The sequence below is a fragment of the Astatotilapia calliptera genome, chromosome 1 (genome assembly GCF_900246225.1).
Source record: "Astatotilapia calliptera chromosome 1, fAstCal1.2, whole genome shotgun sequence".
In the NCBI taxonomy this organism is placed as follows: Eukaryota; Metazoa; Chordata; class Actinopteri; order Cichliformes; family Cichlidae; genus Astatotilapia; species Astatotilapia calliptera.
In genome coordinates this window covers 26,459,276-26,484,084 of record NC_039302.1, presented here as the reverse complement: position 1 = coordinate 26,484,084, position 24,809 = coordinate 26,459,276, and the positions used below count along the sequence as shown (strand labels likewise).

Sequence of the window (24,809 nt, the reverse complement as noted above, 5' to 3'; positions counted from 1 at the left end):
TGATAAACTACAACATCAAACCGTGGATTATCAGAAAAAAGCTTGATTTCAGAATTGACATGTAAATCAAAGTATTTCGTTTATAATCAACAATAACCCAGTCGTAGGTCACAGGTGTACTTCAGGAACAAAAATCTTAAGAGTTATTTTGAGAGCTTACCATTTCCTGAGCAGTGACAGCAATGGCTTTAGAGTATTTCACCATACTGGTCTGGTAATCCACAAATGAGCCCTCAGGTTCGGGTGGTGTACCTTCATCCAGCTAAGGAAAAACACACACATCAACACACAGTTAAATTGCCACTGCATTTTTTCATTTTAGGCACGATCGGTTTGTCCTTCGCGAAAGGAACAAACATCTTCAAACGTGAAGGAAATCAATTTTTCAGCTCTTTAACTTGTAATGGCACGTTACATCTAATCTACCCTTCAATTATACCAATTTTGTCAGGTGTGCAGGCATCAGCAAACCGACATTAATGCAGCTTTCTATTCAGGGAAACCCTCTGTATGAATGATAAACACTCATTATGAATTATGCACTCTGTAATTACAGCTTTAAAACCGCATCAACCCCAAAAACATTTGATCATCAGCTTGCAGTTCAAACATTATACGTTTCTAGCATTTCTGCCAAATTAGACTACTTGTAATATCACGGAAAAGGCAGAGAAGACAAAAGAGATTCCAGAAAAACATGCTGGTACTGCAAGATAGCATAATACTGCAAGTGCATGATGTTTGCACCTCCTGCTGATAGAAATAATACGTTAAAATCTGCAGCCTCGACTAGGTGACTCAAAGTTAATCAGAAAAGCTGTTTAAATCGCCGCTGCTAAAAACCACAATGGAGGGTGACCATTACGCCAATGGGATTATTGGGGAGGATTATCCCCATTTAATCAACTGCACTGACTGACACGCAGACAAAACACGCACCTGCATGCTCAACATGTACTAAAAATGAACCATTTTCATAAATTATTCATGACATGCCACACAAAGTTGATGCAAAGATGCTGTTCCCTCTGGTGAAGCCACACTCCTGAGACGCTTCTTCACCTTTGCAATGCTCCTCACTCAGCACGGTAAGGAGAAATATAATTAGCTGATGCTAGCTGCTGCCTGTACTCGAGATAAAAGGCTTTTTCTTGGTTTTCAAGCCAATAGTTTCACTGTTAATTGGAAAGATAGGTCAAATTATCTGACTCCGAGTAAGAATGGCTGCGTTCACAGTCAATGTTCCTTTGCTTCAGTTGCTCGTGATTTGTATTAATATGTTAATCAGTGACTTTTAAATGACGCCTGGGAAACATTATGGTTGTAATCAAGATGTTACACAGAGCAACGGGAAGTCATGGGTCAAATGAACACAAGAAAAGAATAAAACTTTAATTAGATGCTGATTGCTCTGTAACATTTGCTTCCATAAGACAACTTCTGTTATGGCTATTAACTTTTAATCCATTTACCACACACTCAGTTTCTTTATAGCATTCTGGCTTCCGTAGGTGGGAAATCTTTCAAAACAGGATGTTTCCCACTACGCAGGTTTAAAAATTCATACTAAAATGGACTCTAACTGTGGAATAAAATATCAAGTTGCTGCATTTTTAGTTTTTAGTCTATGTTTAATTTTCCATGCCTGTTTTGGATGTTGGGAACAGGGTGGACAGCAGGTGGTTTTGCTCATTGTAAGATAATGTTGGATGATGTATTATCTGACTAGCAGCCATGCTGTCTTGCAACACAAATGAAGACAGAATAGAGCTGTCAATCACCACATAGTTGGTGATGAGCTGAAATAGATGATGGTGAAAAGCAGACAATCGCTGATGCGGACAAAGAGCTTAAAGGTGGAGGTTTGTTTGTTTTTTTAGAGCTGCAGTAATGTCTGTTATTTATGAACCAGAGAGTGCAATTAATTTAACCAAATAAAACTCTAAACATATCTTTAAATTGGTGTAGATGTTATTCTGTGGCTTCTGATCCAAATGACGACACACTGTAACCGGCTGCACTCACCTTGGCCATGGCATCTGCGATCGACTCCACCATTCCTCCCACCATTCCCACCTCACTGGCAGCTTCATTAAGTGTCACCATGATGTCATCAACCGCCTCCTTCATGAGCTGAGCTGCCTCTGCTATAGCATCATGGGTATGGGATGCCTGTGAAATGTGACATAGCACAAGCACATGTGAAATACACGCACCCCCATTTTCAGAGGTTTAAAAATGACCTTGTCAAACTAACCCATATATCAGGATATCAGGATTTATTTGCCTTTAGTAACATTTAGGTTTTTGCAATATGTATTTGGAACATTATCCATTTGCACTGAAATCGAGTCACTTCTGCAGCGTTTGGCTGAATCTGAGCAGAGAGTATAGCTCTGTACACTATAAACACTAGCAGCCATGACATACTAGTACCCATGCATGTCCATGTCATAACATCGCCTCTAGCGTGTTTGACAGATAATGTGGTATGCTTTGGATCATGAGATTTGTTGGATGTGGACTAGCATGAGGCGAGCGCCATTTGCCCATCATATTATGGCCAAATACTGCGTTTTTACCTGAGGTTATTCCTACAACTTATAGCTCTATGAATCTGAGCTTTTGTCACCCCACTTTTCCATCTGAGGAGCAGAGTAGGCTGTATTCTCTATGTCTGGTGCAGTGTTTCCTACCTATATTGACGATACTCAGTGTGATGAATTGTTGGTCTGCTTAGTTAATCCATCCAGAGGTAGATCTCCGTCTAAACAGAGGCTCTCCTACCGGATTATGGAGTCCATCTCCCTGGCATATGGTACAAAGGGACTCTCTTTTTTCCTCAAAGTGTGAAAGCACATTGCACCAGAGGAATGGCATCCTCATGGGGTCTTTTTACAGGTATTCCTGTGAATGATGTTTGTGCTGCAGTTACTTGATCATCACTGCACACTTTTGTTTGGTTCTATCATTTGGACCTGGCAGTCCCGTCAGTGGTTCATTGTGTCCTCTCGGCTGGATCTACCCTGCAGTCGGATGATGGTGGTCTGACTCTGGTTCAGCAGCTGCTTTGTGAGATGTATATATATTTGATACTATGTGTGTACAGAGTGAATTGCCTGAAAGGGTACAAACTGTTCTGTCCTCAACTTCTGTTCCCTGAAGGAGAGGAATTAGATACACCGCCATTGTGCAGCTGGGCTCGGTGAAGAGCGGCTATCAAAACTGAGGGATGACTGTGATGATAAGGGTGTATTATATGCAGGCAGGGCCTCACATATGTCACATATCGTTTGCATTAATGGCGTGAACAGAAGTGTCTTCAACCAGGAAGTGTTATATCTCATCCTATATGTGTTATATCTTCTTCAACCCCTTCAGGGAACAGATGTTACTGACATAACAGTTTGTTTCTTTCCTCCATTTGGTTTCATCTGTCCAAAGATTTTTCTTTTTTATTTAGAGATATACAAAATCTTGTCTCTGAGTGTAACCAGTGGTTTGCACTTTATTGTAAACCCTCTTTATTTCCATTCATTACAGTTTTTGAAGACAATTATGTGCTTACCAAGTGTTCAAGAATTGGTTAGATGCCGTGAAACTGTTTTACTTAACCATGGAAATAATTCTGTAATCAGACCTTTTTGTGCTGCCGAGCTGGTCAGTGTGCATTCATTATTTTAAAGAATTTAGCAGATTATTATTTCTTCTGGGATTATTTACTTATTTTGTTTTTTCCACCAAATATCTGTAATTCCAAAATGGTTAACGCAGAAATTTTGTAAAATCCTTTTAATTAAAGCTGAAAGTCTCCACTTTAATCGTATTTTGATCAACTGATTAAAACTGTGGTGGCACACAGGCCCGTCTCTCCCTCGTCACGCATGTGTGATACTCTTTTGCTCCCGTTGTTTGGGAGGAGTTAAAAAGGCCTAAATGGTGACACCCTTTGCTCCACCCTTTTGACACATCACTGTGTATCATAAGTGTGCAATAAATACAGTTAATTATACTTGTTGATGCACTGGAAAACTTAATGATGGAGATCATTTTCCAATATGTGTAAAGGAAGCGAAGGAGCACTTTAAACAAGGTGCATAAAGCATAAAATGGTCGTGCCTTTGGGTTTCCTCCACCCTCTTTGGCAGCATAGAGCATTTGCAGAGCCGACTCAGCCAGCGTCTTTGTTTGGTCCAGGAAAGTCATCTGCTGCTGGTGGTCCTTCAGCTTGGACGCCACACCCACGGAGGCCTTGATCAGTGGCTCAAAGTAGCCAGCCAACTGAGTCACCTGAGGTAAAAGAAAAGTTTTTAATGAGTCCAGAGAAACAGCACGAGTCAGCGATATGTAGGCTGAAGTGCTAAGTGTCACATTCACACGTGAAGAAGCACGGTTTCAGAAAATGAGCAGCTTCTCAAATTATTTCAAAATGGTACGGTCATATAAGTGTTAAACCTTTTATACATTTCACTTACTGGGCACAATTTCAGGCCATTAAGCAGACTATTTGGTGTGCAGACAGAATAAAAAAGGAATATGTTGCAGTAATAATCTTCTTTACAACACGTGAAGAAATGCTGATAAGTTTGCAAAGATGGACAGTGACACAGAGCATTCTAGTGGGAGGTGAAAGTTTACTCATATAAAAGTCAAACTAACCCTGCTGCTTGAACAATGCATCAACTTTTTGTTTCAAAAATCACTATTATTTAATGATAGATTATGCTGAGATAATTATAACAGCCCACAGCTAACCTAAACATATAGGCAACACTCCTGCCACTGAATCCTGCTGCTGACAAAGACAACTTTGTTGCTCCACAGTTGCAGTATAATAATAATTAAGGCACTGCCCTATATACCTTGTGTCCTAGTTGGGAAGCTTCGCCCCTGGCAGCAGTGGAAACGGGGTCAATTAAGTGGCCAATTTCCTGCACGGTGGACGTCAGTTGCTCTTGTAGTGCCTGAAGAGAGGAAATAAAAAGAAATTGGTTTTTGTGTTGCTTTTTATGGGAGACAGAGGTGCATTCAAAGAAGGCAGCTGGGACCTGCTAAAAAGCAGGAAACATAACAGAAGGATAACTGCCCTGAGCTACTCTGACTTTTAATATGCGAGCTTAAACTTTTTATTATTTAGCAGGTGCCAAAACTTCCCCATTAAAGCCAGTGTCAGGGTGTTAAACATAAGACTCACATTCTGCCCATACTGTGCTGAAGGACTACTGCAAGAAGAACTACTGCCATTCAAATGTTTTGTTACACTCAAAGACACAAAAGGAAAAGAAAGAAATAATCCCTAGTCTCTCTTGAATGGTCTGAGAGAAGGACAAGGACAGAAAACCTCATTAATACCACTAAAAATAGACTCAAAACCGACAGATTTAGCATACAAAAAAGTGGGAAAAGTGGAAGTGGGAAAAAAGAAAAGGCAAAAGGAGCAGATTAATATCTACGCAAGTAACAAAAAAAACAAATGAAAACACAGACAAAGTTTGTGTCTGCAAAGATTCGGAGCCATCTTCCGATGGCCGCTTACCTCCAGTGAGATGTCGTCTCTGCTGGGTAAGTTCTGGCTGACAGCGGCCAGAGAGGCCTGCTCAATGTCCCGGATACATTTGTTGATGTTATCAATTGACGAATCGCACTCCCGCTGGCCTGGGGCCTTGTCCCTGCAAACAGGAGAGGAGAAAAAGGGAACCAGAAAGACAAAAATGAGTAATGAAGAAAGGAAAAGACCAGAAGAAGAAATGTTAACATTGGAATTATTAAAACACAGACACATTGCAGGATTTCTATCCCCCCCCCCTCCCCCTTTCTCTACTGGCTTCCTCGTCTCATTGATGCTCAGGTCACATCTGCCAAACTGTGGCCTGTAGGGTCTCGTCTCTGCATAGGGAGATCAAGCCAGGCAGCAAAATTAGCTTTGAAGCCTTTGATTTGTCTGTGGCTCCGGCCTCATGGGCAGATTAAGTTCGTTAAACATCCATTTCCATGCACGGTGGCACACCAAAAGTAAGACTAAAATAAAACCTCGTCTCTGTGCTTAATGAGGCTGACAAAGTTATGAGCCCGGCTGCTGCAGGATGCTATGTGTATTCTTTGGCCTGAAATATATCACTGAATTCTATTACACTCCCAGTACTGAATTTGCAGTCTAAAAAGGAAGATGGGCGATAAGGGCATCAGAACTGAAAGCGACGCTAAGCCGGCTACGCATGAATGCTAATGTGCAGATGTTCTGAGACGAATGAGAACCTTAACATTCAGTGTGTTTGGTCTCAGGGAATTAGCCTCTCATGGGCATCAGTTTTGTTCTGATCAAGGTCAGGTACAAAACTGTGTGAAAGAGGAGATTAAAAATGTGAGCTGCACAAAACACAAGTGTACGTAACCCCAGGTTACAGCTTTTGGCTGCCCCCTCTCAAGGTGCTTTATACAGCAATACAAGCAGATAAAAAGGGAGCACAAACTGTGTTACGCACAATTCATCACTGCACGGAAATAGACTACAGTGGTGTTGAAGTGCGATAAATTATTAAACTGGTGATTTGGAGTCTTCCTGGGTTGAAAGGGTTTCACAATCCCTGCCAAATCATGATATTATTTTGTTTTTGTTTAAATTCTGCTGCCCTAGCTGTTTGCCCATTTTCAAACCTAAATCTGAACAGATGATGGCACCAACTTCATATTTATCTAACAGACATGAGCAGTATTGATCTCCTCACCTAACCATCAGCAACAAAGTGAATGTACCTATCACCCAAAATGTCAAAGTGTTCCTTAAACCTTTGCATAAACACTCCTGCTGTAGTTTGTCTTTTGCAAGTCTCACTGAATCATTGTTAACTAACCGGATGGCTGTGATGAGACTCTTGATGGAGTCTGAGACAGTACGAGAATGACCGGCCAGGACGGACCACGTGGGCGGGTCTTTTGGGTTGATAACCAATGAGCGTGCGGTTTTGAGCAGATGGGTGGAGCTATCAAGCATAGACCGTGCCGACTGGAGGATGGGCTCCTGTGCTGCAGAGCCCTAAAGAAAAAACAAACTCAATCTAAATTTTGCATAATTTTCCAAATTTTTCTTCAACCGGTAAACTGTAAAAACGCGCAACAGTCCTGCACTAATGTTAACAGAGCCACACCTCAGTGCTGATTTTAGCGGGCACGCTGGCAAACTCTGGGTTGGAAGCAAATGTTGTCAAGTTTTCAACAGCTTCAATTAGTGGAGCCGTGGCGACTCGACACCTGTTCCTGTTTTCCTCTGAGAAATCACCATCTAAAGCCTGGAAAGTGAGAGAATGGAATTTTAAAAAGGGTGCATGAAACAAATAGCATTAAAACTGACTGTATTAAAGTTATCAAAAGCAAGCGCTGAGAATAAATATTTTAAAAAAGACAGACATATGACATAAAAACAGGGATTCCTCCAGGTTATCACACAAGGAAAAGACAGAAATGTTATGTCTAAGCTAAGTTTATAGCTGTACAATGACAATCAGGTCACAGAGTCAAACTTTTGACAAGATAGAAACATACCTTAATTGTTTTGACCAAGTTGGCAGTGCTGTTGGCAACCTCCTTGGCAGACTGCACAAAGTGCCTCTTGGCAACAGGATTGGTTGTCTTAGAAGAAGCGAGACGACAGGCATTGCACAACGCCGAGGTGTGCTTAGCAACGATGGTGGCTGCTGAGAGAACCTGTAAAACAGTAAAATGGTCAATTGTCAGTGATACTGCAGGCAACATAAATTCAGGACAGTATCTGTAGCGATAGATCAGATCAAAGCTGACTACTGGAAATACTAGATTTGATATAAGAGGCCCAAATGTACAGCAAATGTACAGTCTTATTATTTTTGTTTTGAACGTTTTCTGGAACTTTTGGCTTCATCAGACAGTCGCCGCAGAGATAAGAAGAAATGAGATGAAAGAAAGTAGGAGAATGCAGTTAAGGTCTGGTTAGCAGGGAATTGACTCAGGAACTCCCTGCAGACGCCCATGTGGTATGTATGCAGTTTTGTGCCATTTCCATTTATTTGAACTAAAAATCATTTACTAATAAAAGATTTTCATTAAAATCTCTGGTATAGACCGATGAGCTGAAATGTGACTTATGTGAGAGTGCTTAGGAAGTTGCATAATTAGACAAAAAGATGTTAATCTTCAACGCAGACAGTTGTTGATGGAAATAAAGGCAATAATAGAGCAAATATTAATATTAGACTTCCAGATCTGCAGGGAAAGCATCTGGCTACCAAACAGTTGGATGCTTCTGCACAGAATATTAAGCAATTCTGAGCAAACGGATAACCGTCTGCTTCAATAATTCTGTTTTCTAGAAATGCTATTCTGAACACATATCAGTCCAACACACTGGTCTGATAATGAATCATACTATAACATCTCTGCAGAACAGCGTAACCACAGTGCTATGTTGGCACTGTATATTACACTTTTATATAATTAACTGGCTTTGGTTGTATATGAGCAGAACAGTGGATATACCTGGGAGGGGCTGCTTTCTGGGTCAACAAGATTCTGACAGGCCATCTGGATTGCTTGGTTGGCTTTAGCAAACTGTATGGGATCCACCAAACCCTGGTGTCCCGCCTGACTGTTAGGGTCTGACACACCCACCAAGTAAGAAGCCTGTGGAAAAATAACACTCATCAAACAGCATTCCCCATAATCACCCCGACTGCTGTTTCTTTATTTGCCCAGGGAGCGTGACAATCGTTGTTCTAACACTCTGTACCTGTCCTGCGGCTTCAGTGAGGCCACACAGGGCTTTAGACGCTGATCCCACACAGTCGCCAAATGCAGACACATCCCCGGTTTTGCAGTTCTGAGAAATGCCAGCCATAGACTCTCCCAGGACCTGAACAGAGAGTCGGCAGAGAAGAAATGGTACGCTTAAGATGCCTAATTGGAAGTGTGCCGTGTGCTTTGTGTCTGTCTGCTTTAGTCAAAAGCCTACCTTCGAGTTCTCCATCACACTCTCGATACAGTCAAAGTAGGAGAGGTCACTGACCGGTTCATTAGGGTTGTCAAGCATTCCTCTGACAGCCTGGGAGATGAATAAAGGTTTTAAAGAAGTTTGAGAGGCTTTTATTTTCACTTTATTCTCATTAGTCAGTGCCAGAAAAGAGAGGCGTCTTATAATCCACAGCTTGTATTGAAACTCGCTGACACCATTGATGATTGCGAATGCTTGATCGCGAATGCTTGATCGCAAGGTGGAAAAGTTTTATTTACCTCCAACTCTCTCAGGGCATTGTCACACTCCTTCTGCCCTGGAGCCTGCTGTGTGCACAGAGTGATCAGCTGGTTGATGCTGTCAGTCACAGCTCTGGCATAGAGAAGAGGAACAAACATCACACTCCAGTCCACGAGAGCGTAAGGGAAACAGGCTTTTATTCTGTGCGCGTCGCTTTTGAAATGTGAGAATTATTCCTGCTTGTTTCTGTGTGCTAATAACACAGCTTATACACTCACCCTTGCAAATACCTACGTCTTTTTTGTTTGTGCAAGCTTATCAATTTCATCCCCTTATCTGATCGTCTCAACATTTTGTTTGCATCTCTCTTTTTGCTTGCTTTTAATTTTTTAAATGACCCGTTTTGGTTGGCAACTGAAATTGGCCCCATTAAACCCATTAATGAGTATGTTATCATAGCAAGCAGATGTCTGAGTGCATTTTGCTGATAATGTGAAAATCATAACAAAGCCCACTTGCCTTGATAGACGCTTTTACCATATGCTCATTACTGAATGAGTAAAGTGGTAGTTTAAAAAACAGATCTAAACCAGTAGCAATAAAATAGAATTATTATGTTCATAGCTTTGAACAGCTAATTATTTGCTGTTAGTCTTATTACCGAACCCTGGACCTTGAGCCTTATATCGACTCTTTGATCTTGAGATCTATCATGAGATACTACCAATCAAATCTGCTGTAAATATTAAAAATCATGGTTTGTGGGTGTGTGTGGGGGCCAGTTGTAGTACCTTGCTGCAGCAGCTAGCAGGTTCTTGGCGTTTGCTGCTGCTGGGTCCACAGACAGACTTTTAGCAGCCAACAGCAGTTTGCTAGAAGCCATGGAGATGTTCTTCAGGTTACCAATCACCTGCACCTGGTCGTCCTTTTTCTAGAATGACACACACACACACACACACACACAAGCGTGTGAAAATACATTTCAAAGGAGTCTGAAGTCTTTGTCTCTTTACTGGGATATCTGAGTTGTGATACGTGCTACTACTGTCTTAATATTGATGACCAGATGTTGGAATTGAGATACAAAACCAACCTGAGTGTGCCCAGCCATCTCGATGCCAGCATCCAGGAACTCATCAAAGTCTTGGCTGAACTTTCCAGAGGCCACAGCCAGCTGGCTGCTGGAGCCTCTGGAGGCGTGGACCACCTCGCCCGCTGACTGGTTTAGTTCAGCTGCTGTTTGGTTGAGCTCACTCTGGGCCTCCTGGAATGACTTTGAGGCGGGTGGGATCTGAAGGCAGCACAAAATAGAATGATTCAAGATGAAAGAAATTAAATTATTTGTAAGCGTCAGAGTAATATCTAACAGTTCCCCAATGCATTTACAGCAGGTGTATCAGCAATAATGATGTCACTTTAGTGCTAACCCTATAAACTGAAAACTGTCTGTAAACCAAAACATGTTCAGTCTTAAATTTGAAACTTGACAAATGTCTAAAAAGCAATAGAAATGTAAATCATGCCCCTTTCCTGACTTGCATGCTTAAATGAAATCAGGTTTACACTCCCGTCAGATGAACAACGCTGATGAATGATTTAAAAGTGGTCACTAAAGAATGCTTGAAATGATATTTAAAAGGTCAGTCCTGCTCTTAACTTGTACGCGTCATTAATCACATATTTCTCGAGGTTGTTTCTTTTTTTCCCCTCCCGCCGTGGGAACGGAAAGCAATCTGTGATGCCGATGTTGTGCCGGCAGAGCTCCGATGACTCACGGTTTCAATCAGTAGCTTCTTGCTGGCCTCTCCGATGCTCTTGAGAGCCATGTCCACATCCTTCTGGCCAGGTAGACAGTTAACGCAGTTGTTTAGGGAATGAGACACAGCCTTCGCCACCTGAAACACACAGCAAACTGGGTTAGGAGGGTGGGCACAGGTGGACAAGCTAATCTAGAAATCCAAACTCAAAACGTTAATGAGCATAGCAATTATCCCCAAAAAGTGCCAGTTGTCCATAAGGCTGAAAAGGTTTTTGTCAGATGTAGTGAGACTGTTCAGCTGTCACGCCTCTGAAAACAAACATTTTTCACTTCAAACTGCTGCACTTTTTAATAGACTTATGGAGCAGGCCATTATTTTTATTTTAAAGGGTCATTTATTGTATAGTTGATTAGTTTATAGAATTTTTTTATTACATTCATTTGTTGTACTACTTTTATTTGTATATTTTATTTAAGCCATTACTTATTTTCATAGACCTGAGTCTTAAGAAACTGTCTCATTCTGTCATGTTTCTTCATGGAAAATAACAGAATTTTTTTTCCATCATAAATATCACATAGCGACCCCTGAAGCACACAACAACATGACATCTCAGTGAAGCAGTTCAAAGATAACAGAGAGGCTCGCACATCCAAAATGTATTTGTTTTACTAAACATTTCCAAAAGGTCTTAGATAACACTATTTGGTTATTCTAATATTCATTTTTCTCCATTGATACCACATCATTTATTCATTTTGAGTGGAAAACACCTGGGCAACGAGGTATAAATAATTAAAATACTTTGCAATAAATTGCCACCTGGTTTATTATAGAGCTACTTGCTAAATTTGACAGGTGTTCACTTGACTGCATCACCAAGCAGACGTAGATATCCTTCTAAACGTAAATATTCAACTAAACATATTAACCAAAAGAAAGAAAGGCTGATTAATAAATATATTAAACAAAAACAGAACCTGGTTTCATCTTTAAAAGTCACATCGTGTAAATTCACAACATATTCAGTAAGATCTATTATTAAACTTCCTGTTCAACTCCTCCGTGAGTCCCAGGGGAAAAATATTACTTTTAACAGTGTATTTCATTTAGTTCATGATTGTTCAGGAGTTCATTTTGATGACTTTACTTTTAAGGCACAGGTGCCATAATCTGAAAGGAAGCCGAGGGCTGCACCGAGCCTTCCTGCCATCTGCAGTGTTGGACTCCATAACCTCGAGCAATTCTGAACCATCTCACCTGTGCCAGTCTCTGCTGGCTCTCAGCGTCTCCGGGGGAAATCAGTGCCTGCTTAGCCTCATGTATGAGAAGCGCAGAGCCCTCCATAACGTCACGGGCCGAGTCCAACATGGCAGCCGCGCCCTTGGGCTCCGTGGTGGAAGCAGCAACGCCACGGGCTGCTTGGGCGAGTGTTTTTAGAGCCTGAGCTGTCTCTCTGGCTGCTATTCCTACACGCACGATGATCAGAGGTAAGAGAGAGTACAAATGTAACTGACACAGAGGCATCACAGTGCGTTATTAAAGCTATGACACTTTGTGACAAGACAGTGTTCACTGTCATCTTCGAGTCATAAAAATTTGTAATGGCATTTGTTAAAGGCACAAAAAGTAATTCTTCTGTCTCGAGAAATGTGAAGCAACAAGCAACAAGGTGCCATGAGGCTCTTTCCCCTCACAGACAGGAACCGACAATGAGAGTCTCATGAGAAATGTGACATCTCATCCACAACAAATTAGCTGGATAGGATAAAACAAATGGAATGAAGCCATATTATGGTTCGGATAACAAGATTACTCAAGGGGGAGGAAAAAGGAAAAACGGGTTCCAGGCGATGGGTGCATTTCTCCTCTGGTTCTTTGGGCTGTGCTCTAACCGAGGATACTGTTAAAGCTAATGAAATCACCAGCGAGCCTTGTGTGTGCTACATTCTGGAGAGCAAAGCAAGAGAAAATAGCACAGGATGAACTTGAGAAAGGTCAAGACAACTAGTGACCATAAATTCAGCTCATTAAGGTGCGACATCAAGCTGCGGGTCTAGTTGGTTTATAATAAAGAAGTAGGCCTTCTTGAGGCAATAGATGAAAGGTTGTATATGTGGTTTCCTAAAACGATAAAGATTTCTTCCTCTTGCCTCGGTTTGACGGTTTTTTTACTAGAATGATGTCAGCAGTACCAACCTGTGTAGTGTTCATTTCCTTGTGCAGCACAGGTGAGCAGCTGAGCCATAGAGGATCCCACAGACTTGGAGGTGCTTCCCAGATCCTGAGCACACTTCTCCAGCTAGAGAAAGGGGGGGGGGGGCTTTGTATTTTAGTAACTGAAAACAAAATATTAGTCTGCAAACTCGCTTCTGACATGCTCATGCACTGGCAGCATGAGCATGTCTTGAATCTAGTGCAGCTGAGTCCCGACTCTGCTTTATGGGGCTACAATGTTTCTTACTGATTCTCCAGGAAGTGGTTTTAGTTGGGCATTCACAGCAGTCATCTTGGCATCTTGTAGCTCACTTCTTAGGGTCTGGATGGCTGTAAGGGCAGAGTCTATCTCCATGGGGCCACAAGCTTCATGAGCCTAGAAACAAAAGCAAGTATATGGCATATGTCTATATGGCTTTTTGTCTGTTCCTATGAGGTCTAAAATTTGTATATGAACCACAAAGGTAAAATATTTTCTTGCACATGCGATCTGCATGTCCAAAATCCAGTCATTTTGTGAATACTATGCATGCAAGAATAAATTCCTACATGCACACATGGGAATGCAAGAATTCCCGTGCGTGTCTATGCTCTACCTTCTGTGCAGACGTCCTCAGCTCCGCCAGGCAGGTGGCCAGGTTCTTGGCACACTGACCCAGTTGCATGGCTGCAGCCTGATCAGTCACCGTGGGAACAGATGACTTGGCCGAGGTCACCATCTTACTGCCAGGCTGCAGAGAGAGAGAGATGTGGGGAAAAACCCCCCCAAAAAACATTAATTTAAATTTTAATAAAATTGTATTTATTTAAATCGTATAGGGCTCAACGGAACGCGTTCCCTTAGAGAATCAAGCAACCAGTGCACTGTGTAGTTCACAGACTTGATATTTCTTCAAAGGGTATTATGTGGGGCTCTGAAACCCCAGCTAGGTATTTAACACATAATACCATCACACCAGCATTTCTGTAACCGCCCACTAACACCAAAAAGAGGTTACCGGCCTATTTTTAACGTCCCCACATGACAGAAGCACTATTTATACTTTTAGCCTGGTTTCCAATGTAGGACTGAAGTTACCCAGTACGAGTGCGGGCACATAAACTTTTAACAATCCCCACACCAGCAAAACAGGCAAACCAAAAGATCATAAAGGGCTGCACCTGTAAGAAGTTCTGGCTGGCAATAATGAGGGCCAACTGTGCACTCAGGTCCTCCGGTTTGGCCTGACTGCCACGGACTCCCTGGACAAGCTGTGGGATGTGATCTGCAACTGCCTACACACACAAACATGGAGACACATTACCATAAAGATATGAAAGAAACATAGTATGAAGCACAAAGTTTCAATGCAGTTCACATTAAAAAAAAAAAGAAGCCAAAACCACCAAAAATAAATGGCACCCTGCTGTTAGCAACATCCCTCACCTTACAACTCTGCACCAGCTGCTGGTGAGCAGCTGTGTTCTTGTTGGAGGCGGCGGCGTTTTGAGCAGCGGCGATTGTCTGTGTGGCTGCAGCTGCAGCTTGCTTGGCAGCATTCTGAGGAATAATGACAAGACCCACACAAACGTCACATGTAGAATATGGTTTCGCAGTCACGGTGTCACACTCTCTTCACTCCTCTGCTTCTGGATGCTGAAATGGTAAATATGCTGCTAAATATGCAGCATAAAAGACTAATAATTAAGAGTGGGACTTGTGTTTCCATACATTTTCTTCCTATATTTAAAAAAAAAAAAAAAAAAAAAAGGCGTTATGTAAAAAGACTATGTACAAGGAAAGTGCATTTAAAAAATGAAATTAAATAAACAAAATCAGGTGAATTTTAGAAATCCTTCTGAACGAGCTCAACATTATTATTTGAGGCGATATTGAGTTGTGAGTCAAGCAACCTTAAGGCATACGAGCAACTTTCGATCCATTTCGATTGCACTTCTTTTCCCATTTCAGGCAAAAAGAAAGAAATAAACAAACTGAAGCAAATATTTAAAACCTGACATTTAAATGGTGAAAACAGCTTAGTAAACATCAAAATCTCATCTTCCCTAATCTTTGGTGCCTCATTTGAACTTTGTAGACGGTGACACAGTATCCTAATACTAATACAACTTTAGAGATGGTGACATTTAGAATTGGTGCTGGAGATAGCACGATATCACCTCTCAGGCTAAATTCAGGAAGAAATATCATCTGTCTGTGGTAGCTTATTCACTTGGGTCGATGTGCAACTGCTAATTTTGCTCTGCTGACCTCCAGTCTGTTGATCAGTTTCTTCTTGATGGCATTCTGAGCAGCAGCATTAGTGGCCACACGCAGCCCCTCTGCAGCCTCCCTCAGTCTCTGCTGCTGGTCTTCATTTTCTGGGTAGGCTGCTGCTCCCTGAGAACACACACACAGATAAGCCTATACATGACAGATAGGCAAGGCAGGAAGAAATAATCTTAGAACGTCCAGTCCCGAGAAATCTTTGAAAATGACTTTCCCACTGCTCAACCTGATGCAAACAATCATTTCTTTGTAGACGGCTAAATGTCAGGAGCTGTTGTTTATTCATATCAAGAAGCTTTTCCATCTTCCTGTTTATACATACAGCGGTACATGTTTACTGGGTACTCGCACCTTCCCGTCTCCTGCTGTTGGAGAGAAAGCTCAGCCTTCTGCCATTAAGTTAATTAATGGGGAGCATCACCTGCAGCTACACAGAGAGGAAGGTGTGCATGACAACACATGTCATTAAAGAAATATTTAACCTCACTGATGCTACTGGCAGAAGTCACTGCAACCCAATATATCACGAGCACACAGACAAAAACAAAACTAATTTTGTGCTCCAAGAGCATTAATCAGAGTTAAAATGTTGTTAGTAACCGGTTTCGAGTCGGTGCAGTTTGCAGCTGTCATCAGCCTGTTGGCAACTGCTGACACCATTTAAATAGAGCAGCCAATTTGCATAATTATTAGAAAGTGATGTTTTCCACAGGGTGTAACAACACTTTGCAAGAAAGAATTCATCCTGGGGAACTAGTCTTTAAAATCCGAGATTGTTTAATAGCAGCATGGTACGCGAGTTTCAGCAAGTCAACAGTGCTCAAGCATCAGCATTGATTTTACAATTTGGAGCAAAAGAAATAAGCTAAATATGCTAAACCCGTTACCAAGGCAATGGTTGGCTAAGGTCTCAGCTTCCATTCACACGGATAAACATACAGCTGTGATGGTGATAAGTCTGGCATCAGACTCTACCAACCAGCTGGAGGGCATCATTTAATTTTCATGGTGGGAGTTGAGAGTTATTAATATCAGCGTGAGATTCTGTTGAAAGATAACGGGACCGATGTCGAAAGATAGCAGATAAATAATTTGGATAGAAGACGATGAGATAAGAGGCAAAGCTAAGCCTGACCTCAAAAATCTGGGGAGAATCAATTTTGATGTCCAGGCAATTTTAATGTTGCTTTCATAAAAAAGTTATGAAGTAATAAGTAGATGAGAGAAAACTAAACAATATATTGCTTCAGACCAATTCTGTGAATTTTACACTTTAGTTGATTATTGTTTCTGTACTTCAAAGTAATTCCTAATCTCAACTATTGCTGTTTACCAGAGGAAGGTTTAAGGGAGCAGGATTTTCTTCATTTCATTTCAAAGTATAATTTGTTACTCAGTGAGCTCCAAAACTGCCTGAATGTTAGAAATTTTAGCAATATAAAAGTCACTATTCACACAACTCCAAGTGTCTATAAATCAACTAAACAAGGCCTAGATTTTTAATGTGTAATTTCAAAGTATTTAAAATAAAATAACTAACACACAAACTCTACAAGTACAAAAGAATGAGCAGTGTCACTAAACCACCAACGCTAATTCACAACATTAACCAACAACAATTCAATATGCAGCTTAACAAGAAGACTGACCCTGTAGATGTTGACTTTGAGAAAAGCATCCTAGAAATAAGGATCAAGAGGGGCTTTTTTTCTTTTTAAATTGAAAAAGTTTTTAAGGTCATCTTTTATTAAAGAATTAGAACCGTGCCAACAAGACCAAGCAGAATAACCCCTCTCCCCTTTGTGTGAACACACACACCTCCCTCCCTCTTGGGGTCTCTGGTTCTGCTTCTTTCCCCTCTGCTGTCACTATAAAGGTTATTTTATACATACCGGAGAAGCAAAGCCAAGCCCACTGGATCTTTACACAATCTTAAAAATGCCATTACTGAGATTAAAATGAAATCTTTAGCTCAGTTCAGTCTTTTTGGGGACAGAATAGGTATCAAAGCCAAATTCCAAAAAAGATAAACAGGCATGTTTTTGAAATTTTAGCCTAAGGAGAATTGGAAGGTTGCTGGTTCGATACCTGGCTGCTCCACTCTGCATACTAAAGGGGCAAGATGATGAACCCTGAGTTGCCACTGATCCCTTGATCGCAGAGTGATTATTAGATGGAAAGCACTTAGATGCAAAAAAAAGTGCTGTGCGTAGGATAAAGTGTTTTGATTGCTCAAGTCGACTAAAAAAAAGTCCATTCACCATTTAATAAATATGATTCTTACCTTTGCTGCCTCCACCATCCTTGCTGTGGCATCAGCCAACAATTTAGCAGCTGCCAGCAACTTCTTAGAATTGTCGACGTCGACCTCGGCTTCTGCATCGGACCTCATGGCATTCACCAAATCGGAGGTGGCCTGAGCCAAGACTCGAGCCTGACGCACCATCTCTCCTGAGAAACGCAGCGATGGATTAAAGAGGAGAGATGAGGGGAAACAGAGACATGGGTAAACGTAGAAGTCATACTAATGACAGGCTCCTTTAATCCCTTCTCGTGGAGTGGTTTTCTCAATGAATGGATTAAAATTATGTCAGTGAATGTTTCCCACTAATGTGATGTATAACCCTACAAATTATGAACAAGAGGTATTTTAAACACCAAGATGTACAACCATGAACTAGCAAAAGCAAAAAAGGTTCAACAAAGTATGAAATTCTGGCTTAGGAGGAATAAAATAACACAAAAAAATAATACTGGCTTTGGAATTTTGTTCAATTTCAGGAGCCCAGTGATGGACTAAGGATCTATACAGGGTGTACACAGCCTCTCCCAATGTCAGCTGGGACAGAATCGAGTCCCTTCCCAAAAAAGACCGGGTGGTTGCTTGTTTTTAAGAAACCTGTACTGGGTACTTTTAGATCTCTTTACTGCAAATGCTTCCAAGTTTACTGAATAATGAACAATTTGGATAACAGCATTTAAAATTTCTTTAACCACTTGCAATATTAGTCAAACCCTTTTCAACAACTGCTTTCTTTTGTACTGATTAGTGATAACGATGCAATAATGTTCCCATGCTGGCAAACCCTAGCGGAGCAGATAAACATTTTAACAAGACAGTATTGATTTTTAAATTTGAAATATTTTAATTTTCTATCAGTAAGACAACATAAAAGATCCCCTTCAGACATTTAAGCTTATATAAAATTTACACTGCTTTGAGCAATCTTTTTGTTTCTGTGGTTTTGCCACAAAAAAGCTCAATTAACTAAAAGGCAGAAATCTTTACAAAGATTCAAGTTTCACTAATACAAGCACGACTCCAGCTACATTATTAAAAGAGATGCATATGAGGTATAAGCACTGCGATGAGTGAACATCAGCTTTTAAACAACATGTGATATTAGAAATCCTGCTTGCAGGTACACATGTTTTCAGGTGAGCTCAGGGAAACGTTCAAAAGAATCTGATAAAATCCCTCTGGTGTCAAAGTGGAAAGAAAAAAGCCCAACAGATGTAACATTGATCAAAAGACCTTTTTTGATGGAAATTTTAAACCCAAGAAAGTATAAGGTAAGATACAGAATTTTTAAGCTTCCTTATTGTGCATTCACTTGTATTACCACGGTCTGAAGTAATAAATATGACTGAGGTGTAACAAGGGCCCTTTAAAAGAGAGCCTGGTGGGAGAGAAAGAAAATATACAAACATGTTTCACTCTGTGTGGGTGAAGAGTTGTATTCCTAATAAGATCTGGAGGACTTTATATCTCCCTTGTGACACACAAAGAAACCAGTGAATGTAAATATTACTAGCACATTTCAAACTTTCCTAGACTAAGACTAAGATTACAGACTAAAATAGGGCTGTGCGATAAGACTATAATCTCATATCCCGATATTAAGACACCTATCGTCCGATAACGATATAAATCACAAAAGTGTAACATTTTCTGTAAATTCTGTGAATCTCCGGCAGCTCGACTTGCGGGAAGTGTTTCCAGCTGGGCGTCGTGTACCTGGAGTCGAGTGTTTTAACCGATGCATGAAACGATACATTTTTAGACATAAGTTGTAACAGCCGCCGTTTGCTTTGTGAGTATTTATTACACGGCGTGCTGCGGGGGAAAGCCTGTTCTAACGTTTGAGTCTAAGGTTTATTTTTTAGCACCTGACCGCTCTTTTTTGCTTCTCATCCGTAAACACTCGTCATCTTTCACGTGATTCAGTTTATTTTGAAAAGTCTCAACAGGATCTTGAGCTTTATTGTGAAAGGTTCATGTGGAACAAGCGGACACGCGGTGGTTTTACCGTCGTTGTTGCTAACGACAGCACATAAAAACAAACGCTTGTCTGTCTGTAGTGTGGTTATATTAAATCTAAGAGAAAGAGAGAACTTTAAGAAATTAATATAACCACTACAGTGACCATCAAAATAATGAAAAAATATTGCCCTAAACAGTTTATTTTGCGACACCACGAAACAAACGATAGCGTAAAATGAAACGATAGACGTTTTTATGTCTGTGAAGGTTCTCAGTCATCCAGGTCATCGTAGTCAAAAGAGTTTGTCAAGCTCTTTTGTCTATCGTCAAAAGCTCTTTTGACGATAGACGTTTTTATATCGTCATATCGAACAGCCCTAGACTAAAATATTTAAAAAATAAAAAATGATGAAAGAAATTATTGTTTATAATCTATGTGCCAAAGACACACACCCTAAAAGCTACTTTACGATAAGCCTCTGTAATTCATGTGACTGTCTAAGGTGATCCTTCAACCTGACACTACTGACAGAGCGACTCTTTTAATGCTCTTCACACTTTATCTTTTTTATACTGGGTGTGACATAACATAACATACCGTCTTTGACAACCAGTTCAAAGGCGGCGTTTTCTGTCGTCGTTCTTTTATTTAGCTCTCAGAAGAATAAACAGCAATTTCTACTGTCAGGCCAATCACTTTGTCAGAGCTGACCTCTAGGCCCTGACATTCTCAGTGCATCTATATCCATCTATTGGTTTTTCTCTACTGTCAGGCTTGTTAAAATCACTGTCAGCTTTTCTCTGTGGACTCACAACGCCTGACAGGAGTCTATTCAAACCCAGCATCACATCAGTCTGTCAGAGGAGAAGACAGGAAGAGGCACAGATACACAAAAGCATCTACTCAGGGACTGCAAGCCTTAGAGATGTGGTAAGCCAGTTTTTTTTTTAAAGAAAAATGCACCTACTGGCACTGTTTTAATGTATTTGTCTATTTAAACTCAAACTTCTTAGAATAACAGGTTGAGTTTCACATTTTTAGCTCTAGAGTAGGCTGTGGTAACTATTTATATACTTATGGCTGGTTCTTTGGAGGATGCTTCAGGCCGATTCAGCTCTCATGGGTTAAAAGTGTTGATAAGTCAACGCTGACACTTGATTTCACTTGGACAGCTTAGATGGCACTTATCAGCTAGTAGCTGTGAGCTTTGCCTACAAGCCAATGAATGTGTTTTAGTCATTGTTTCATTTCTTCGTGTTCATTTTTCCCCCTTCTCCAGATTATCAGCAATTACTTTCATAATACTTCTAAATTTGGATGATGGAAACAGGTCATCAGCAAGACAAAGACACATAACATGTTTACTTTATAACTGTCTCCGTTTTAGCATATTAGCATGCTGAGTTTTCTAAATGAGCACTTGACCCAGAGTTGAAGATGATCTGGTCGCCCCACCAGTTCATCTGCCTCCATCCTCTTTTGTCACATCAGTCATGATTTTTTTTTGTGGTCTTTCTCTTTTCCTTGTGCCCAACAGCTCCATCTTCAATATCCTTTGTCCATTGTATCTGCACATGTCCAAACTGTCTCATGTCTTCAAACCGCTAAACCTGCACCGTCTCTCTGATGTCCCCGTTTCTAATCCTGTCCATCCTGGTCAATCGCAACAACAATCTCAGCATCCACAAATCTGCCTCCTTTTTTTTGTTTAAATCAGTGTCACTGTCTCCAAACCATCATAGCAGGTCTCACTACCACCTTGTAAACCTTCACCTGTCACAAATTACCCATGACGCTCACACTGTCCATTGCTTAGGATGACTGACCCCAGGTATTTAACTTGCTTCTTCACCTGTCCACTTGCCTCTCTTTCACACACTGGCTCTTACAGACTTTAATTCCTCTTCTATCTAGAGCATACTTGCACCTGCTTCCTACTCTTACTACAGAGCACAATGTCACCTGTGAGCATCCGAGTCCATGGAGACTCCTGCCTGCCCTCATCTGTCAACCTGCTCATCACCATCACAAACAAGAAGGGGCTCAGAGCTGATCCCTGATGTAATCTCACCACCACCTTGGACCCATCTGTCACGTCTAGCACATACCTCATCACTGTCTCACTGCCTCCTCATACATGCCCTACACCACACTCATATACAGCACTTGTCCGTCACTCCTGTCGTCCTCATACAATACCACCCTTCCTGACTTCAAGTGAGGAAGGGTGGCACTGTACATGCACTGAATGCACAGCATATTTCAGATTTTAGAGTACTAGAAAATTCTCCTCAATTGGACTCACCAGCATCTCCCATTGAGCTGAAAATACTCTCAGTGACAGTCATAATGGTGTCCGTTGCCTGGTCATAGCGCCCAATCGGTTCTCCCCTTGAGGTGTACTGACGAACGTGTTGCAGGAGATCTCCTAAAGCCTGGCTAACCACGCTGGCTGCTGCACTCACCTTTAACACAAGAGATTCATTGTTTATTATTCCACCAGGCAGCAAAAGGTTTAGCGCAATGTTGATCTAAACTAAACCAAACTAACCTGCTTGAGAAGTTCGCCATCTTCTGTGGCTGAAAGGCAGGCCTGGACGCAGCTTTCCACCGAGCGGTCGACAAGCTTTCCAGCTTCAATTAACTGCTCTTGGCAAACTGGAGAACTGATAGTTGGGCTTACCACCTACGTCAACATAAAGATGAAAAAGAATATATATAATTTCCTCTTTTGTGTGAGAAATGTAACACAAAAACATTTTTTTTTAAATAAAAAGGCCTCAAATCCAAACAGGAACCTGGAATAAATGAACCACTTTAACACTCTTTCATCATTAATTAAACAAAAAACCAAAGAACAGAGAAAACATAAATTTAAAAGGACTTCAGCATATGGCTGTCATCACGCTGATATGAACAGAGGTGAGGATTGGCTTTGTAAATGCAACTATTCAGATTAGGAGCCGGCAGGGCATTTAAACTAATTAGAGACATGTGGGCTGTACAATTACAGATGCACAAATATGATGAGGGCACAGGGTATTTATCAGTGCCTTAGCGTATACTGATTTTTTTTCCCCCACTATAAAAATGGAAGTTTGCGCTGCAGAAAAAATGATAGGAGATTCTAATATTTGAGGAAATCATTTAGTTTTTATTAAATCTACAACACGGTTTTGTGATTATATCGCAAAGAGGAAACCAAATGCAGTCTTTCCCAAGTGTTTTTCTTGTAAAATTGTAAGTGTAATATTCACATCCAAGACAAAATAAACGCCAAGAAAATCCCCATTATTCAATCATCATTTCTAAAAAACAAGCATCATATTTAATGTATCTCATGGAAATACTGCTTGATGCGAGCCATTTAGTATAGCTTTGAAAACTTCTGTCTGAAAAGATTACAGAAAAAACAAAATAAAACCGCAGGGCAATTTAAAAATGAATCCAGTACATAGTTTACACAACCAAGCACTGACACCGAGTACTGTCTGCAGCACATGTAGCTGAGTAGTATCACAACTGAGGAGATGATGGCATTGCTTAAGTTTTTGAAATAAACAATTAACCCATAATTTTCCATATTGTACACACAAAGAATTTTGTTGGATCTTCACTATAATATACACAATCTCTATCTGCTTGTTTATGAACTCTTCCTGCGTGATTAATAGTTAAGCCAAACTTAGTACACAGGTACATCTTTGGCCCTTAAGGGTTCAAATAGGGTGCAAATAATTACATCATCATGTTGCCCAACAACCACCAACCAATGAGCTGAAATGACCCATTTGCAACATTTATGTATCTGTAACATCTTATGAAAGCATTACATCCTTTTAATTTCTTGAAAATAATGTCTTGAATCCATAAATCGTCAACGTTATTTATATACCGAATCACATTGCCTGGCATCCACCTAACAATGTACTAGCGCAGGACCTGAGCATTGGAGGGGATCAACAAAAATGGTTTCATTACGATACTTTCTCGCTCCTTCTTATTATGTATATCAGTTTATAAACAGACCAAACAATACTGTTGCATGGGCATGTACTAGTATATTAAAATCTGATCCAGTAAAAGGACTAGGATGTTACAATCCCTGACAAAGCATTGCTTTAAATGGAGAAAATCTTGGGGGATGGGTGTCATGAGGAAAAGCAGCCCAGAAACTTTACCCGCCGCACACATTGTTGTGTGCCTCAAGTTTCGTTCTTTTACCCAAGCTAATCTGCCAGTTTTCCTTGGTTAGGTTTAGGGATTAGAGATCTGATCTTAGTAGCTAAAAATTGGAAAACTTGTACCTGGCAGACTCTCTTTGTAAATCATTCAACATTTCCATGTTTTTGTCTTTCCTTTGTTACTCATGTTATAAGCTCTTTTAGCTAGCAAACCCAAAGCTACTGTCATTCAGAACATCAAATCTGACCTTAATATCCAGCATCTGCTTGACTCAGTTAAGGACAGAGTTATGGGGAGTGGTCACCAAAAACATGCCAATTAGGTTGTTTTTTTTAATGGATTAACTATATATGAACCTTATTATAAACATAATAAATGTAATCTTTTTCGCCAACACTTGCAGTCAAAGTAAATGACGCTTACAACTCACAACCTCCACTACTTTGTTGTATTAACTAAAAACAGGAAAGAAGTGGGAGTATTTATGTCTGTTGGTTTGGTCCAATATTAGTAATGCTGGATGTAAAATAAAACATTTTCTTCCATCGGCTGTGTGTGGGGAGAACACAGTGAAGAGTAAAGGAAAGACAAGTGATCTGTTTCACACACACACACACACACACACACACACGCACACACAAAAAGACTGAAAAAGTTACTGATCCACATGTCTAAAGAAGAAGAGACAGACAAGAAGATATCATAATTAATACTATTTCCGATGTTCAGCTGATTCAGGTATATCCTACATTAATTCTCTTCAGGCTGTAAGGGGGCAATCAACTCCCCAGGCTGTCTTTTTCCCCCCCATTTGGCTCACATAGTTTTGATTATGGAGCGTGGACAGTTTAAGCTAAACGCAATGAATTGTTGTCAGTGTCACAGAGGGCCGA

At 40.7% G+C, this 24,809-nt stretch overlaps 1 protein-coding gene across 3 annotated transcripts in view; it reads right to left on the bottom strand.

Moving 5' to 3' along the window:
- tln2a (talin 2a) overlaps nucleotides 1-24,809 on the bottom strand; it is a 110,719-nt gene that overhangs the window by 14,075 nt on the left and 71,835 nt on the right. For all 3 annotated transcript variants that reach the window (XM_026172041.1, XM_026172031.1, XM_026172046.1), the window contains exons 20-44: nucleotides 22,283-22,417; nucleotides 22,037-22,196; nucleotides 17,751-17,917; nucleotides 15,449-15,577; nucleotides 14,624-14,737; nucleotides 14,359-14,472; nucleotides 13,794-13,928; nucleotides 13,445-13,573; nucleotides 13,180-13,282; nucleotides 12,241-12,449; nucleotides 10,996-11,115; nucleotides 10,314-10,511; nucleotides 10,012-10,151; nucleotides 9,259-9,352; nucleotides 8,981-9,070; nucleotides 8,759-8,881; nucleotides 8,509-8,652; nucleotides 7,540-7,701; nucleotides 7,146-7,286; nucleotides 6,852-7,033; nucleotides 5,537-5,669; nucleotides 4,863-4,964; nucleotides 4,120-4,290; nucleotides 2,026-2,172; nucleotides 161-262 (exon numbers count right to left, since the gene is read on the bottom strand). In XM_026172041.1, the coding sequence (XP_026027826.1) occupies nucleotides 161-262; nucleotides 2,026-2,172; nucleotides 4,120-4,290; nucleotides 4,863-4,964; nucleotides 5,537-5,669; nucleotides 6,852-7,033; nucleotides 7,146-7,286; nucleotides 7,540-7,701; nucleotides 8,509-8,652; nucleotides 8,759-8,881; nucleotides 8,981-9,070; nucleotides 9,259-9,352; nucleotides 10,012-10,151; nucleotides 10,314-10,511; nucleotides 10,996-11,115; nucleotides 12,241-12,449; nucleotides 13,180-13,282; nucleotides 13,445-13,573; nucleotides 13,794-13,928; nucleotides 14,359-14,472; nucleotides 14,624-14,737; nucleotides 15,449-15,577; nucleotides 17,751-17,917; nucleotides 22,037-22,196; nucleotides 22,283-22,417 (3,444 nt within the window). The remainder of the gene's footprint in view (nucleotides 1-160; nucleotides 263-2,025; nucleotides 2,173-4,119; nucleotides 4,291-4,862; nucleotides 4,965-5,536; nucleotides 5,670-6,851; nucleotides 7,034-7,145; nucleotides 7,287-7,539; nucleotides 7,702-8,508; nucleotides 8,653-8,758; nucleotides 8,882-8,980; nucleotides 9,071-9,258; nucleotides 9,353-10,011; nucleotides 10,152-10,313; nucleotides 10,512-10,995; nucleotides 11,116-12,240; nucleotides 12,450-13,179; nucleotides 13,283-13,444; nucleotides 13,574-13,793; nucleotides 13,929-14,358; nucleotides 14,473-14,623; nucleotides 14,738-15,448; nucleotides 15,578-17,750; nucleotides 17,918-22,036; nucleotides 22,197-22,282; nucleotides 22,418-24,809) is intronic.